The sequence below is a fragment of the Fundulus heteroclitus genome, chromosome 18 (genome assembly GCF_011125445.2).
Source record: "Fundulus heteroclitus isolate FHET01 chromosome 18, MU-UCD_Fhet_4.1, whole genome shotgun sequence".
Taxonomy (NCBI): Eukaryota; Metazoa; Chordata; class Actinopteri; order Cyprinodontiformes; family Fundulidae; genus Fundulus; species Fundulus heteroclitus.
The window spans coordinates 33,368,889-33,386,572 of record NC_046378.1 but is presented as its reverse complement, the minus strand read 5'-3'; the positions used below and the strand labels follow the sequence as shown (position 1 = coordinate 33,386,572).

At 41.1% G+C, this 17,684-nt stretch overlaps 1 protein-coding gene across 5 annotated transcripts in view; it reads right to left on the bottom strand.

The window, feature by feature from the left end:
* Positions 1–2,457: 2,457 nt before the first annotated feature.
* The window catches only part of fndc3a (fibronectin type III domain containing 3A), a 78,766-nt gene continuing 63,539 nt past the window's right edge, over positions 2,458–17,684 (bottom strand). For 3 of the 5 annotated variants that reach the window (XM_036149485.1, XM_012875220.3, XM_036149487.1), the window contains 11 exons: positions 17,612–17,680; positions 17,401–17,519; positions 16,318–16,423; positions 15,940–16,115; positions 15,716–15,829; positions 14,927–15,076; positions 13,816–14,162; positions 12,823–13,035; positions 11,216–11,382; positions 9,389–9,513; positions 4,738–5,061 (listed from right to left, as the gene is read on the bottom strand). In XM_036149485.1, coding sequence (XP_036005378.1) covers positions 4,738–5,061; positions 9,389–9,513; positions 11,216–11,382; positions 12,823–13,035; positions 13,816–14,162; positions 14,927–15,076; positions 15,716–15,829; positions 15,940–16,115; positions 16,318–16,423; positions 17,401–17,519; positions 17,612–17,680 — 1,910 coding nt within the window. Of the gene's footprint in view, positions 5,062–9,388; positions 9,514–11,215; positions 11,383–12,822; positions 13,036–13,815; positions 14,163–14,926; positions 15,077–15,715; positions 15,830–15,939; positions 16,116–16,317; positions 16,424–17,400; positions 17,520–17,611; positions 17,681–17,684 lie in introns of all 5 variants that reach the window. The other 2 variants (XM_036149486.1, XM_036149488.1) reach the window with 1 other exon arrangement.

Here is a 17,684-nt window from a genome sequence, read left to right as displayed (position 1 = left end):
CCTCCGAGGGTCCTGCCTAGCTCTCCTAGAGAAGCTGCCCTGTCTCCTGGAATCTCCTCTTCGCTCTTGAGACTTAGCTGGAAGACACAGCAAACCTTCTGGCGATGGTGGAGTTGTCTGTGCGGCCTGTGCAGGTATCTCCTCATGCAACCAGTAGTGACACGGAGCCTGCTCAGATGCAAAACTACTGAAAAGCAGTCAAATAAAATGAGAAGGAAACAAAATGTCTGTGACCTCCAGCTGCAAAACCATTTATTTTTGGGGTCGGCCCCTTTAGTGCACCTCTGGTTTCTTTACCGACGGATCAGACGCCTCTTCTACTGAACTGACCAGATCAATATAACAAAAGTTTAACTGACTGGATATTAAACTTTGATTAAAAAGTGTTCCTTTAATTTTTTTTATTTTTTTTGAGCACTGTCTATAAAGCCAAAATAGAAAAGTTGGCTAAAAAATATTATCCACCAAAGCCCCAGATAAAAAAAAAAAAACTAAAACAAAACCTTTAAAATTTCTAGAGGGTATACCTTTTTTTTTTTTTACTGTCTTTAAAAGACTATTGATTCACAGCACTGAGGTACTTCCCTACTTATTTTATTTATGGTCACATATAGTGAAACCACCCGTCGTATGACAGAGTTAGGTGAATATTTTGAGCGGAAATATTTCTCTTTAGGACCTGTGGTTCTTACAATAAATTGCTGAATAAACTTTTAGAAGAAAGCAACTGAACGTATTTTTGTTTAATAGAAAGATCTGAGTCACAGAATTTTTTTTTTTGTTGAGGCAAATAAATAAATAAAAAGAAACTTTCAAAAGACAGCTTGCGTTTAACATAATTTAAATAGCAGCGGTCACACTTCTCTTTGACAATGTAATAAATATGTTTTGCCATCAGCCTGCAGAATCTGAACTTCCTTATATCAATTCAATTCAATTTATATAGCGGCAAGTCACAACATGTCATCTCAAGGTACTTTACAAAGTCAAATTCCATCAAATCCTCCAGACAGATTGGTCAAAAAGTTTCCTCTCTAAGGAAACCCAGCAGGTTGCATCAAGTCTCTCCAAGCTGCATTCACTCCTCCTGAAAGAGCGTAGAGCCACAGTGCACAGTCGTCTGCATTGTTGATGGCTTTGCAGTAATCCCTCATATTGAGCATGCATGAAGCGACAGTGGGGAGGAAATCAGAGCATGTTTGTGCTACTTCATGTAGTCAGACAGGTACCATTTAAGTGATTTCTTACAGTGAACAAGTCTGGGTGCGGTTGTGAAATTGATCTGCTGGTCTATTAATTCACGATTTAATAAAAATGGGGGTTGGAGGATTACAAAAAGTGGTTAATGAATGAAATCAAATTTTTTTTGCTAAACCTTTGATGATTTGAATAATTGCAGTTAAAACAAAGAAAAGCAGAATTCTGTAAGATGTCATATCTTTTACATGACACGGTATAAGCAAAATGTTTTTTAAAGGTATACTATGCAACCGGGGTTGATTTTCCAGCGAGGCTCCCCCCAGAGGGCGAAAGTAAAAGTGCACTGTCGTAAAGATGCTCAGCTGTTCTGGTTTCTCCTTCAAGCCAGGCGCGGTTGTTTTGAGCTTAGCAGACAGGCGAACGCAACGAAAAGTGGAAAAAAACGGCAGTACAAACAATGACTAACACAGTGAAGGTATGAACATCAGGCTTCCCGCAGCGCTATCTTGGCGAGGCGGCCGCCGCCGCCTCGCCAAGCCGCGGCCATAGCTGCGGCCGCCGCCACCTCGCCAGTTTTATTATTATTATTATTTTTCTTTTTTATGTTGGCGAGACGCTACCGCCGCCGCCTCGCCAAGCCGCGGCCTCGCCGCGGTAGCGTCTCGCCAACATAAAAAAAATAAATAATAATAATAAAACTCGATATGCTTGCATGTTTATTTGACGTTAACACGCGGTTCTTTGTTGTTGCTTTCGCGCGTGCATATAGTGAATGGCAGGGCAAAAACACGGAGTTCTCGTCGTAAAGCGAGACTTCTGTGTGTGCGGGCCGAGAGCTCTTGCAATTGCAAGTGCGGTATTTCCCCCACAGACCCCCAGGGCGGCCGAGAAAACCTTTGTTCGACCTGAAATTACTCATTTGATCATCCAAAACAGTATGGAACACATTATTTAACTGAAAAATTTTGCATAGTATGCCTTTAACTCAGTATACCAATGTGTTTTGATAAAGTTCCTGTCTGATAGTTAAATGTAAAAATTAGACAAACACTATTAAATGGACTAATAACGTCATATTGATTAATAATCCCAAAATTCAGTCTTTAATTAACATCAAAATTCTGACTATAAACTCAAAATTCTTACCTTCTTTTCAGAATTCATAAAACTGACTAAACACATCAGACAGAAAAATGCTGGAAGCTTTTTTGATTAGAACCAACAGGAAACCAAAGACAGACACGCTCAAACTTCACCCATGATGAAGAATTATAAATCTTTTATTGTGCATGGATCTTTTTGTAGATATCATGGCTATACAGATACACTTTAGATACATATCTATGATTATACATTTTTCCCATAACGAACATTGTAAAGTGATATGTCTGGTAGTATGTATACTATAACAAATCTTTTTGGAATGTACGGTGTATGAGGTAACTGCAAACATTAAAATTACATAAAAATGGTCTTTTATTTTTGTGCATATTTTACTCATTTTTGTAGTTTTCTTTTTTTTTTTAATCATTATTTTTGAGTTCTCTCCAGCCAAAGGGTAGCAAGCCCAACGGTGAAGAGGTGTTAAAATGGCACACTTTGCGATCGCTATCAAAAATAGGAATTTGAATTCTTTCAGTGACAAAGAGGGAGACATTAGAATGTCTGAAAGACCAAATCATGTAATTATTCAAGACGTTTTGCAAGGTACCTGCGCTCCGTTTCTATTTTCTTCCCCACGTTTTTACAGCGGCAGCAGCAGCGGCGATCTGCTCAACAACACTAGACCTTACAGCCAGACGACCGCTGACGGCGCGTCGTCGTCGGCGATCTGTCACAAATACTCAACGTACAGAGAAAAAAAGGCAAATTTTTTAGATTTGCATGATAACACGTTTATGCATCCACCACCTGCATTCCATGATTCATGACGACTCAGGGTTGTTTGAATCTTCTGTGGAGAGTATTAACATATATTACTTCAACATTATAAAAAAATATACTTCACACATGTATGAACTGACAAACGGAACAGAACAGAAATCTTAATATAAAGAACTACTTTTCATTTTTTTTTCTCAGGATTACATATGTTAACCGATACCAAATGAATGCTGCAAAGTAAAAGAAAATAAAACACATTTTAGTGTTTTCTAACACTAAAAAGGAAAACATCAAAACTTAAAAGTAAATTAAGGAAAAAAAATAATAAATCTTCAGATACTGTTTTTTCCCCTCTCCAATTAAGGCCTCTGAAACAACTGGTGTACAGATTTTTTTTTCTTCCTTTTTTTTTTAAACCTTTATTCCTGCTGACAGATGAGCTGTTTCAGTGACACGTTATGCAATACTACAGCTTTTTAAAACACCCGAAACACAAGTAGGGCTTGCACAATCTCAAAGTGTGCTCTATAAAATGCATCACAAGACCAAAAACAAATGCAGTCAGTCAAGATTTTCTTCCACTAAGGTGCAAAAAATCAATTACCAAGGAGAAAACAAAATAAAACAACATACGAGAAAGCATACATTTTTTTGTGCTGAACGACAATATTTCAGAGTAAAGCAGCTGCATGATTGTAAAAACAAGCTACAGTATAACTATATGATAGTAAAAATAATTAGAATTCACTGTTAGTTTGGTTTTTGTTTTCTAACTTTATACTTAGATTCTTTTTTTTTCTTCTTTTTCTTCTCCATAAACCCGCTGATCTTCGTGTCCTCGCTGTACAAAAATATACGAACATTTCTCCAGTCGTTTTTGCATCCTTGAACATTCTGATCTTGAAAAAAAAAATAATAAATGGTTGAAAAGTGCTAAATGAACGCTCTATAATGTGGATAGAGATATTTTCTGTGTTTGTAACTCCTGCATGGATTTTGGGGTGGAGGGGGTTTTAGGTTCCTTCATCTGGGCGCCAAGCCCTCCCAGCCGTCTGAGCTGTGGCACGGACTACGTAGAGTACACACACCTGGACACACACACACCTCACTGTGCAAACACTGGCCCTTCAGGTCCCACAGTCAAAAAGCACGTTGGCTAAAGACAGAACCTACAAACTATTTTTGGAACACATCTATCAAAAACAGTTTCATACTGGACATGGAAATGGAAATATAAATATGGACAGTTTCTATACATTTCGTTAATGCGCCATCTTCCCCCAAAACTCTTTTCCCAAAAAAAAAAAAAAAAAAAAAGGACCCGCTACGCTTTCAGAAGTCGTTCTGCACAGGAGGCTGACCGCTATTGACTATAAATCTGAACTGAATGGGAGCCGCAACTTTGGAGCGGGGTGACAGAGTTAGGAGAGTCCGGAAGGAATCACAGGTGCCAAATGAGATGTTACGTCCTCGATTGATAACACACGTCCCTCTCCTGCTGCACCCCGTTTCAGCTAACGTGATTACGCCGTTGCGAACCGGAAAACAGTTAAAGTACAAAACAGAGAACACAAAACAACAGAGAGATGACGGGAGGAGGAAACGGGGGGGAGAATAAAGCTATAACCCAGCAGCCGAGGTGCCGCAGACTCCTCATTTAATGACAAAGTACTGGATGACAAAAGCGATGAGGATGGCGATGACGGCGAAGACCATGAGGAGGAGGAAGGCGCACTGCTCGTCCGTCAGGCTCTGTCTGGTTCGGATGGACTCGGCGCTGGTCCTCGAGCCGGGCCCCGCGGCGCCGCTGCTCGACACCGCGTCGTTTCGCTGCGGGGAGAGGGTCACCGTGGGGCTGTAAGGTCCGCTCAGTTCTGTGGCGTCCTGGCACTGCCTGATGGCGCACACACGGAAACGATAGTCGCTGCTGGGCTGCAGGTTCTGGACGTGGAAGGATGTGGCAGAACCCTTAAAAGCCTGTGGAAAAAAAAAAGAGGAGATATTTACACTTGAACGACTCCATAAGTAAACTTGTCTCACAACCTACAAAGAAATGTTTAAAACTCAAATAGCACAGTATATAAGGAATGAATTTCTCTTATTAACCTGACTTGATCTGTTCTGAAGAAGGTATAGAGTCTGCCTCCTATGACACCTCTCTTCCCTTCCAGTTTTCTGATATCTCTGAAATTATCTGTAAGTCTAAATCCTCTACCTGCAGCCATGATCCAATCCCAACAACCCGGGTCAAATCTTGCCTTCAGGCTCTTGCCCCTTCGTAACCGCCATCATTCACTCATCACTCAACACTGGAATTGTTCCCGCTCTCTTTGAATCTCTTAGATCCAAACAACTTCACCCCATTTCTAAGCTACCTTTTATCTCCAAAATACTTGAAAAAACAGTCGCCTCTCAACTTGGCTGCCATTTAATATCCATAATGAGCTTTATGAGCAATTCCAGCCCGGTTTCTTTCCCCCCACCACAGCACTGAACTGCTCTCATAAAAATCACCAATGACCTCAAGATGGCAGCCGATTCTGGTTTAATATCCATTTTCATTCTGCTGGATGCCAGTGCTGCCTTTGATACAATTTCCCACTCCATACTTCTCCACAGATTATATTCATTTGCCATCACTGACAACCCCCTCGACTGGTTTCATTCTCATCTTTCCGTCTGCACTCAGTTCATTCACCTAAAGTCCTTCAGTTCCCATCAATCCTCTGTCACAACCGGTGTGCGCCAAGGCTCTGTCCTAGGACGCCTCTTACTTCCTTCTTTCTTTTCCTAGGCAATATTTTCCAGAAATTCAACATTCATATTCACTGCTACGCAGATGACATCCAGGTTCATTCAACTAGTAAAGCTAATTGTATACTCCCCACATTCCTCCCTCACTTCCTGCCTTCTTAAAACTAGACAGTGAAAAAACTGAGGAACCAAATCTGCATTATCCAAAGTTGACACTTTATCTCTTTCACTTGATTCGTTAGTCGTCAGGGTCACCTCAGGTCAAGAGTCTGGGTGTCTCCTTGATAGCACTATCATTTATTTCTGAAATGCCTTGTACTTGTATAGCGCTTTATCAAGTCCAACTACAGTCAGTCATTCACACTCTGACGATGGTAGCCATAGCTGCCCTGGGGCAGACTGACACCGGACCCTCTGAGCACTGCCAGTAGCAATATGTAATAATAGTAACGAAATTAGTTCTATGCTTTTAACCCATCACCCTAAGGGAGCAGTGGGCTGCCACTGTGCGGCGCCCGGGGAGCAATCCGGGGTTAAGGGTCTTGCTCAGGGACCCAGAGTGCAGGCAGTTGGGATTGAACCGGGTCCTTTCATCCTTCTCAGAGCGCAAGCACGCTGCTCTAGCCACTAGGCCACCACTCCGCAATTCAGGTCAAGTGTCTTGCCCAAGGACAACGACTGAGACAGTAGGAGCAGGGGGTCGAACTCCCTAACTCCTGCGCCACTGTTACATCAATAACATCATCCGGTCTGAATATTTTCATTTAGAGAACTTGGAATAGTCTTTGCCTCTCCCTTTCCCCTGCATCATTTATTGTCCATAGCCTTGTCCCTTCCTGCATCGACTACTGTAGAGCTCTTCTCTTTGGCCTCTCTCAAAAATCACTCGATAAGCTTCAAGTAGTTCCGAATGTTCACATTATTACCAAAACCCACCTCATGTCATCGCATCACCGCAGTCCTACCAGCTCCTGGTTAGATTCAGAATACAATTCAAAATTGTTCTGTACACAGAACAATTAGCCCCTAAAGGGCGCCCGCTCTGCCCTCATCTCTCTGATCTCCTTCACATCTCTACTCCCTCCTGTAACCTTAGCTCCTCCTCTTCCATTCACCTCACTGTTCCTCCTTCCCGTCTCAGCACCAAGCAGAACAGAGCTTTCTCCCTTCTAAACACATCTGTTCAAGAATACCTACTAACTTTAACTGCCTATTCATTGAAACATTTTAATGTGTGTTGCTTTTTAATACTGATTTATTGTTGATATACTGATAAAATGTGTTGTTATAATTATTCACTGTAAACATTAAGTGCACTACAAAAATCAGTAGCCAACATGATTGTTGCGTAGAAATTAAATGAATAAAAAAAAAAAACATGTTTACCCTGGTATCGCTAAATAAAATCTAGAACCATTTATTGCCAAATTCTGTATACATTTATTCTTTTAATACTGTCACTATTACCGACAGTAAAATTCAATTCAATTAAATGTTATTTATATAGTGCCAATTCATGAAACATGTCATCTCAAGGCACTTTCCAAAATCAAATTCAATCAGATTATACAGATTGGGTCAGATTATACAGATTGGTCAAAAGATTTCCTATGTAAGCGAACCCAGTTGATTGGATCAAAGTCTTGACAAGCAGCATTCACTCCTCCTGAAGAAGCGTAGAGCTACATGGACAGTCGTCTGCATTGTTGATGGCTTTGTAGCAATCCCTCATACCGAGCAAGCATGAAGCGACAGTGGAAAGAAAAACTCCCCTTTAACGAGAAGGAAAAACCTCCAGCAGAACCGGGCTCAGTGTGAACGGTCATCTGCCTCGACCGACTGGGGGTTAGAGAAGAAAATGAGGCAGATAGTCTGTGGAAATATAAATAAATAAAAATCAAGCTCCTCTGGCGCCTCATAGTGGTCCTACGACCACTTGCAGTAAATATGCCACTCCTGGACAGAAACAACCAATCAGAGCGAGGAGGAGTGTCATAGCAGTGTTAGCCACTGTTCCCCCTGCCCCCCACAGCTCTGCAGTCATAATTGTCAGTGTGCTGCAGCTGTTTGGAGAAACGGCAAAGAAACAACCTGCTTTACAGGAAAACTGCCACTTTCCTGAGTGGCACCTGCTCAGAAAACAAAGACAGGTAAACATCGGAGGAGGCTGCAGTGTGGAGGAGGAGCTGTGAAGGGAGGGCTGCAGTGCAGCAGAGAGCAAAGGGGGAGAGACCTGTAAGGCATGCTTGTTCAAATTTTCCACCGTTTTCTCAAAACTCCCAACTGCAGCTTTAAGACAAGGCGAGGCAAGTTTATTTATAAAAGAAAATTCAGTAATAAAGCGATTAAAAGTGCTACAAATACAGCTATTCTGCGCAGGCCTAGGAGATTTGAGATCTAAATTCTGGACAGACATAATAATAAAGACCAGGAACACATCAGACATGTCAGGGTTGTTGTGGAGAAATCTAAAGCAGGGTAAGGTTATAAAACAATATCCAGCTCTGTTTGATACACCAAGTAGTACTTGAGCAGGATCAAGAAACTGGACAGAGATGATGGAGGGAGCTTAATCATTGGGTTATTCTGGAAAGAAAGCCCATTTAAGGCAGCAACAGACTTCACAGGGAAAAATATTTAGCATTCAGCACGTCAAAACAAAAAAAAAAAAAAAAACATTCTCCATCAAATCTGAGCAGAAGACTCTCAGTCTGTAGATGTGGAAAAAAACTGGTGGAGACACCCTAAAATCTGACTTTATGGCTGTAATTGAAAACCTGAAATAATTTCTTTAAAGTCATAAATATGGGCTACTTTGTGTTGGTCTATTGCATAAAAAAAAAAAAAATCAAAAAAGAAATGTTTGTAAAAATTCATAGTGTTGTTGAAATAAGCCTATCTGCATTAAGCCGTTTAACAGTCTGATCTGCTAGAGGGACATGTTTTTATTGAGAAAACTACCAATAAAATTAAAATGAATTTGAATTAACTCAGTATTTCATTGTTCAAAAATACAAATGCAAAAAAAAAAAAAAAAAGTAATACAATCTATTCCAGTACCAATAGAGAATGGTGTAGGATGTTTCAAACTGAACAGAGTGTTAAAATGATTCATATCTTGTTTACGTAACATCCCGCAAGCTTAAATTCTGCGTCAGGAATAATGTTTAACTCCAATGAGAGAAACAATAAGAATAAAACAATGGAGACGTGATTCAGAAGCCCCATCCTTCAACTTTCTGATTCGATTGCCGTATTAGCATAGTCCTGCAGCAGTCATCATTCCATGTTAACGTGGCTGCAGGCCATCATGAGGGATGAATGTGCCGGCGGGGGCCAGACACCTGGGAAGCCTCGTGGATCAATGACCTTTGCATAATGGGCAATTTAAATCCAGCAGTGACAATACAGAGTGCTGCAGCAGCACAGTGACAACAACACAGCCCTGAACCCATCTGTATCCTGATCTGCACCAAGCCGCCTCCGTGAAGGATGACGGGTCAGCTGAGGGTAATGTAAAGGAAATTAACTTTCGCTGCTACGCAGGTACCTGTTTGAACTCCGAATTTCCCATCATGCACTGTAGGCTGTAGATAACCGGGTCCCCCTTCATGAGTGGTAGGGCCTCCCATGAGACTTCGCAGGAGTTTTCGTCGAGACGCTCCACTTTAGGGGCTGAAGGTGGAAAAAAACAGGAAGGCAGACATAAGTCAATGCAACATGGGGAGAAGAAAAACAACAACAAAAAAAAAAACAGGCCCTGTTCAAAGAAGCTCAGAACCAAAAAGTACGAACGGCAACCCGTCTTCGGCTTTACTGGCAATAAAGTAGAACTGAGAGGGTCAAGTATTGCAATAATTAAACCAGAAGAACTTTTAAGGACATTTTTGTAAAATGTAATGAAAAATGTCATCTCTGATGAGGAGTAAACTAGGACAGCCACGTTTATTCCTTCAGAAAATAGCTATAAAATAGTTTGATGAAGAGCTTATAGGTCCAGCAAGAGACTTAGTTCAAGTAGAACAGGTCGAGTTTAAAATCTGGATTTAAGAGGGTTTTAGGACAGGAAGTCAGAGATTTTTTTTCCTCACAAAGACAAAGCTGCTAATTATTCCAAATGTATCTTCTGGAGAAAAATTAAATGTTTAGTTATGTAGTGAACTTTTATATATAAATAAATAAAAAGTAGTTAGGATAAATCTGTCTGATATTACAGCAATATTACATTTCCAGTGATGCGGAGGCAGCAACTCTGTAACCGTGGGCTCTTCCGGACCAAATGCTTTCATTTTTATGATAAACAATCCAGCAGAAAGGAACATTTTCAGCTAAACTAAAAATGTTTATAAGGGAGCAGTGGTAGAACACCCGCCCATGTTCAGAGGCCTCGGTCCTGACGCAGCCATTAGTGCTAAAGAAATTACACTTTAATACAAGAGAAACTTGAACCGCGTACAAATCTATATCAGACTGCCAGAGCTTTACAAAGTCAGTAACCAGAAACCGTGAACCAAACTGAGCAGATTTGACCTCTGATTGTGCACTGCAAAAATGGATCTAAAAATAAGTAAAATGTTCTTAAAGTTAGTGTATATGTCCTTGATTTGAGCAGGTAAATAAGATTATCTGCCAGTGGAATGAGTATTTTGACCCCTAAAATAAGAAAATTAGACATCCTGGACTTGAAATAAGATGATGAAGATGAGTTGTTCCTATTTTAGGTGCAAAAAAATCTTGTTCCATTGGCAAATCATCTTATTAACCTGCTCAAATCAAGGACAAATGTACTAATTTTAAGAACATTTTACCTACTTTTAGTTCCATTTTTGCAGTGTGATGACCTGGTTGTTCTTAGCCATGTCGTCATAAACAAAGATATCCAACTTTAAAACTCCAGACAAATGCCTAAAGCTTCACCCGATTTAGGATCCCACAGCTAGAACAGGAAGGTGGCATTTTAAGCAACTGAGCTGGACTGTCAAAGCCCCTTCTTGGTCTCAGAACAGCTTACAAATTATCCTGACTGTGGACTATAAGGGGCCGAGTTCGAAGAAACGCAACATTAATCCAGCTTTGCTCTGAAAAGTGGACCTCACAAAAGGTGGCTATCTGGCACATGACTGCAGATACAAAGGAGCTGCTGCACTGACAGTAAAGCCCACACCCTCGTTATTGACTCCTCTGTGTGGGATCAAAAGAGGCTTTGCAGAGTCTGACAACGAACAGACCACAAAGCTCAACAACCGCTTTCCAGCCGACGAGCCCGTGGCTCCTGGAGTAAAAGACCGGCTTTTGTCAAAAGGGGTTAAAAGCCGAGCACATCAGCAGCAGGATGTGTTTGTTGAATTGAATGAGAAGAAATAAAGTTGCACGGTACCTTTTACAGGAGGTGGAGGGGAGCGTGGGGTGGTGAATGTGTAAACACTGGAGAAGGGCCCTTCGCCCGCCTCATTAAAGGCCTGGATGCGGAACGTGTAAGAGGTAGACTCATTAAGCCTCTGGACTTTGTGTGTGTGGCATGGTCCTTTATACAAGGAGACAAATCTGTAACGACAGGAACATGAAGAAAGGAAGGGGAAAGGATTTAATGAGGAAAGAGTAAATAAGGAGGAAATAAAACCAGGGGCTCTTCAATGGGAAAAAAAAAGACATTACTAAACACCCCGACGATCCAAACCTCCTGCATTCAGCTAAAATCTCTTTACCTTTTTCACATTTTGCAAAAATTAGAGCCACACTCTTCCACGTGTTTCATTCTGATTTTATGCAATAGACCAAAACAAAGTAAAATTGGAGATAAGAAATACCTTTTATGCCCCACAATGGGGAAATTTGGGCTTGACAGTGGCAAAAACAAACAGAATTACACACTAAATCAATAAAAAGAACAAGCTAAGCAGTGCATAAAAGTGAACCGAAAGAAAATGATACATGATTTTCAAATTTATTACCTGTAAAACTAAAAAGGTGGCTTTAATTAGGAATATACACCCTTCCCTTAGACTAAAATAAAAAATAGCTAGGAACAAATAGCTCTTGCTACAGATTATCAAATGGCCTTCAGGCTGGGTCACTCCAACAAATGCATTTGCTTTGATATAAACCCTTCCTCTGTAGCCCTGGCTGCATCTTTGGGGATGCAGCCTTGTTGGAAAATAAGCCCCGCCCACACTCAGGCCTTCAACAGCACTTCTTCCAGATTCCTTCCTCTATTTAGCTTCACACTAGGGCTGGACAATATATAGAGGGAAAAAAAGCATATCGATAAAATAGAAATCATATTGTTCGATATTGATAGTTATCAACAGATTCAAAACATATATTTTTAGTGCAGCCATGGCCGTTTTATGCTGTTGCTTAGTGACCTATTTTTAGAGACAGAACACAAACACTGAATTCAAACTCAACCCTTTATTCAACCAACTTTTGACCCAAAGAGTGCAAGTTTTTAAAGAAAGAAAAAAAAGAACATGTGCTCTCTGAAGTATTTGAAGAGGGGGACAGCTTGATGACGGGGCGTTACTGAATCTGCGTTTTGATTGGTTGAGAGGATGTAATGACTGTCGTATTAACCTACATGGCTAGAATGCAAAAAGGAAGAAAAACTGTTACTCTATTGAACTTTTTATTGACTCTTATTTTTCTATCATCGATATACGTCTATCGATTGATATATATTATTGAATTATCATCCAGCCCTAGTTCACACATCTTACCCTCAACTCTGTCCTGCCTCTGCTATAGAGAAGTATGATGCTGCTAGCACCACGTTTCACTGTAGGGATGGTGTGTTCAGGGTGATGGAAGATTTTCCTCATACAACCTGGATTTTATTTTTTGTGATGCTTAGAAAAATACATAAAGTCTGAATAAAAAGACATTGACGTTCGTGGTCACAACATGAGGGGTATATGTTTTTTGCCAGGCACTGCTGCTCCCACTTTGGCTTAAAATCCCATCTAATCCAGCCACTGATCTACTGACCTGCCATTCTTATCCCCCATCTGCAGGTGATACTGGGGGGCGTCCGAGGTGGCAGCTTTTGCTGGGCCGTCGCCCCACTTGAGCCTGAGGGTCTGGTGGCTGAAGGCGGTGCACTCCAGCCGGGGAGGCTGCGGTGGCAGAGGCTTCGTCTTAAGTTTAAAGGTGTGACTGAAGGGCCCCGTTCCCAGGCTGTTCTGGGCTTGGATTCTGATCCTGAGAGACAAAACGTAGAGAAGTGACAACATTAAAAGGTCTGCGGAGGCTGAGCTTTCACTAACTCGTAGCCTCAGTGCTCTTCAGGGACTGCGCAGTTTTACACAAAGACATTTCACATCTTCAATATGATTTATCAACAAAAATTATGACTGAAATGTTTCTGGAAAGACATGCCTATTTAGAATTTCCTTATGGAAAAATCCTACTTATCCAAAGATTATAGACTACGTCTACTCTGCCTGCCTGTTATAATTATCAATACTTTTCTTTTTTTAATTGCCTAAATATTCAATTATCTATTTATTTACAAGATTAATGTTAACTTAACATCAAACATCAAAAATACTTATTTTTGTATTTTTTCTCTCTCTCTCGAAAGGTTATGTAAAATTATAAAAATGGTTAAATAAAAAGTAAAAAAAAAAGTGACAGTTTAATATTTAAAGAAAGGGACATTTCACATAAAAGTCTTTAACTCTAATGATTCATTAAAGGGATTTTTTTTTAAGTTTTCTGCAAGAATATAACTGCTCTATGACCTTGCATAGTAAAAAGAACTGACTACAAGGGAATTAACAATAGTAATTCAATTATATGTTGCCTAAATTTGTCCCTTTTTATGTTTCTCGGTGCAAAACTCTGCATACCACATTAAATGTTTGTGATGCTGTTTCTGACTGAATCGTGTCGCTCTCATGGGAAGCCATATAAAGATTCCACAGCTTTAAAAGAATGAGCATATCTTGAAATCTGCAACGTTTACAATGCACCACCAACCGGTAGCTGGTGTCGGGCTGCAGATGTTGGATGACGTGTTTGGTTACTGGTCCGACAACGATAGGTTGCCTCTCTCCGAGGTCGATCAGGTAGGAAGTGATCTCGGAGCCGTGATTACATGGAGGGTCCCAGGAGATGCCCAGGCAGGTTGACGGGGAAATGACCGGCTGTGGGCGGGAATCAACTTCCTCCTCCTCCTCCTCCTCTTCCTCGTCTGCAGAAGTCCCATACCTCTGCAGCTCAGACTCTTTTAGTACATAGATGTTACTGACGGCCGCGGGTACCGAGCAGGGTGTCTGGCAAAGCACTGCCTCGCTGAAGGGCCCCACGCCAGCCATGTTTACAGCCTGCACAGCAAGAGACAAGGTAAGGTAGGTAAGTAGAGCCCACATCTGACCACAAGGTGGAGCCCCAATGTAAACATGTCAACACAAAGTTGACCTGTTTTTTTTTTTTTTAATGCCTTCTATCTGCAAAACGATCCTGAAAAAGATAGCAAAACACTAAATTATAAGCAACACATTTACCCCAAAAAGGACAAATGAATTTAACATAGATTTAAATTTCAATGTTAATTTCATTTATTTAGAATAAGTCCATTTTCATTCTGTTCTCCTGTAATTCTTAAAAGATTTTCATTTAAAACATTTTTTATTTTTTTATTTATTGGAAACTAAATCTTCAAATCAAAAATAACATTGATATCTTCATGTCTCCCTCAATAGTAGCAGGGAACATTAAAGACTGACAAAAATAGTGATTTGTTTTATATCGTCATATATATATATATATATATATATATATATATATATATATATATATATATATATATATATATATATATATATATATATATATATATATATATATATATATATATATATATATATATATATAGCCCAGCCCTAGTATACAATTTGGTTTTGTTATCTTAACTATACCAGGGATTCTAACCAGATCTTCACAATGCTAGTCATAAATAAATCGGTTCCTTTATTGCATTGTGAGATATGACTGCATGAATATGTTCTTTCAAAATGAAACAAAAACAGAGAAAATATGCACGGTGACATAAAAGCAAAAACCCTCAAAAGTGTTTGTTGATGCTCACCTGCACACGGCAGAAGTAGTTTGTTGCGGGCAGCAGCCCCTTCATTTCGTGGCTGAGTCCCGGCCCGCTGTAACACACCTGCATGCTGCCTTCTGCTGCTCCCCACTCAAGACGAAACTCCGTCACTGGAGCGCCGTTGCAAGGAGGGGCCTGGAAGTCAAACAACAGCGACAATGAGCCCTGATTGCATAGTGCAGCTGTATGTAATTTGTCTATTATGTTCTCAGAAAGATGGATGTGGAAGTGACGCGTCTAAATATCAGTATAGCAAATTGAACTCATTTTAAGTGACAGACCGACACAAAGCAGCGCTTTTCGCAAAACACCTTTTGCTGCCACTTGAGCTGCAACTCCTTTCGGGTATGCGTCTACCATCTTTGCATATTTAGACACTGAAACTTCCCATCTCTAAGTTTGCCAGACTTAGACTTAGACTTAGACTTTCTTTATTGTCATTTTGTATACACAGAGTGCATACAGAACGAAATTTCGTTTTCACACAGCTCAGAAATTTTTCACACAGCTACACTGTTTTCAGCTTGGACAGATTGAAAACTTCTGAACATTACTTCAACAAATTCTCAATTGGATTTAGTTCTGGACTATAAACTGGTCTCGACACACTAATGTCCTTTAATAAGCATGTTTAGGCTTGTTGTCCTGCTGGAAACTTTTCCTCCAAGTCAAGATTATGCCCTACTGGCCTACTTTATGTCGACTTTGGGGGAAAAAATGTCTGTGTTGCAACCTTGAAGGGGTAGGAATGCTTTCGGTAAGCGCTGCACTTACTTCCCAGCTCACAACAACACAACTGGGCGATTTGCATGTGGTCGAAGGCGCCCTGCAGTGCTCGGGGGCTCCGGGGCCAGTCGTAACCTCGCAGCGCTCCGAGAGAGGTCCAAACTGTTTTTAGCGAAAGAGCAACAAGAACAATTTAAACATAGTAAGACTCATAAGCTGGCCGTTCCTGCAAAGCACAGTTCATCCCTCTGTTATTGGTGCTTCTTTCTCACCCCGGCCTTGTTGGCTGCTTTGAGTCGGAAGCTGTAGGTCTTGCCAGGAAACAATCCTCCCACAGAACAGTCCAGCTCCGTGCCCTGATAAACCTCCCTGCTCTCCTCAGACTGTGGTCCGCTGATTTCTACACTGTAGCACGACACGGGGCTTCCTCCGTCTACCTGTGGGGGGCCTGTGGAGTTTTCACCAAACAAAGCGTTGATAAAAAACGCTGCAGGTTACGTCTCGGCTGTTAAGGTCAGCGTCAAGATTCAGAAATGGCAAAAGCAAAAGACGGCGCATAATTAAAGTTCTGCTCAGCGGACGAACGCTTGTATCAAACCGACGCTAGAAATGTATCCCACACAAAGCTAAGTTTGAAAGGAATGACTCACCCCAGCGCAGTTGCACCTCCCTGGCTTTGGGCTTGCCCACCAGCCGAGGGGGTAGGCAGGGCCCTGGGGGCACTGCGGGAGTCTGGACCTGCAGGGTTTCTGACAGCTTGCAAGAGAATAAAAAAAAAAAAAACACACCGATTAAGAAACAGGGATGACAACAAAGCCGACAATCTCCCATCATCCTCTCACTCTCCTTGGCAAAAAGACACTGGGAACTATTTTCATTTCCACCAGCTTATCGGGCAAACGCAGAGCAGAGAGGAGACGAATCAGAGTGCATTGTTCAGACACACACGAGCTGTCCTTAATGGAGAAAGTTAAGATTATCACACAAGCAGAAAAAAAAAAGGCCCGACTCTTTAGTGACAAAGCAGAACGTGTGAGTGCTGTGTCACACTGTGATGCGCCAAAAAAAAAGAATTAAAAAAAAGGCGGAAGCTGGTCATGGTGACTCATGTTATCTACCAGCCACATCCCAAGTAAAATGCAGGCACGGCCAAATGGCTGATAGGGAAATTAATGAAGAGAGGATGAACTGAGCTAATTAAGAAAAAAAAAACTCCTCTGACACATTCAGGGAGGGTTAAATAATTAGCAGGCTTGTTCTGTACTTAAACATAAGAAAGCACGGCTTAATCTGCAACCAGAGTCCTTCCAGTTGCTCCCTTGCTCAGGGGTCGCCACAGCAAGTCAGCACGGCTTTCACACAGACGTGGCGGAGCTTTTACGCCGGATACTCTTCCTGGCAAGTGTGGCGATTTCCAATCAAAATGTTGGCTGCCAACGCTAACCGTTAGCGAGCCGTGTAATGTATCAATAACAAGAGGAAACTATATGCAAAAGAAAGATACCATGTAGGCTGGATACGGAGAAGAATAAACATTTAGATAATTAACTCTGCATGACAGTCTCATTAAAAATAATCTTGCTGTTCTTATAAAAACAACAACAGGCAGGTTTTTTTTTTCCTTTTTAATCTTCTCTCTTAAGTCCAATTAAAATGAGGCGATCGAACTTCTTGAAACGTTTTGTGCCCAAACACAAACAAATCTTCGCGCGGAGCAGCGTGGAGTGACTCACCGGGCTCTGCCCCCCCTCACTTATGCAGTAAAGCCGGGCCTGGTAGGAGCAGCCGGGCTTCAAACCGTCACACACGTGTTCCAGAGCTGGGCCCGAGTACACCAGCCCCCACAGCAAACCTAAAATAAAAAGCATTTTAGTCAGTTCTAAACAGTGTGATCAACTTTATTAGAGGAAAAAATATTATTTCTAGCAAAGAAATTTAACTAACCACTTAAGCCCTCAGAGAGCTCCACAACATACTTGGTTACCTCTGCTCCACCGTTATCTTTAGGGGGCTCTGA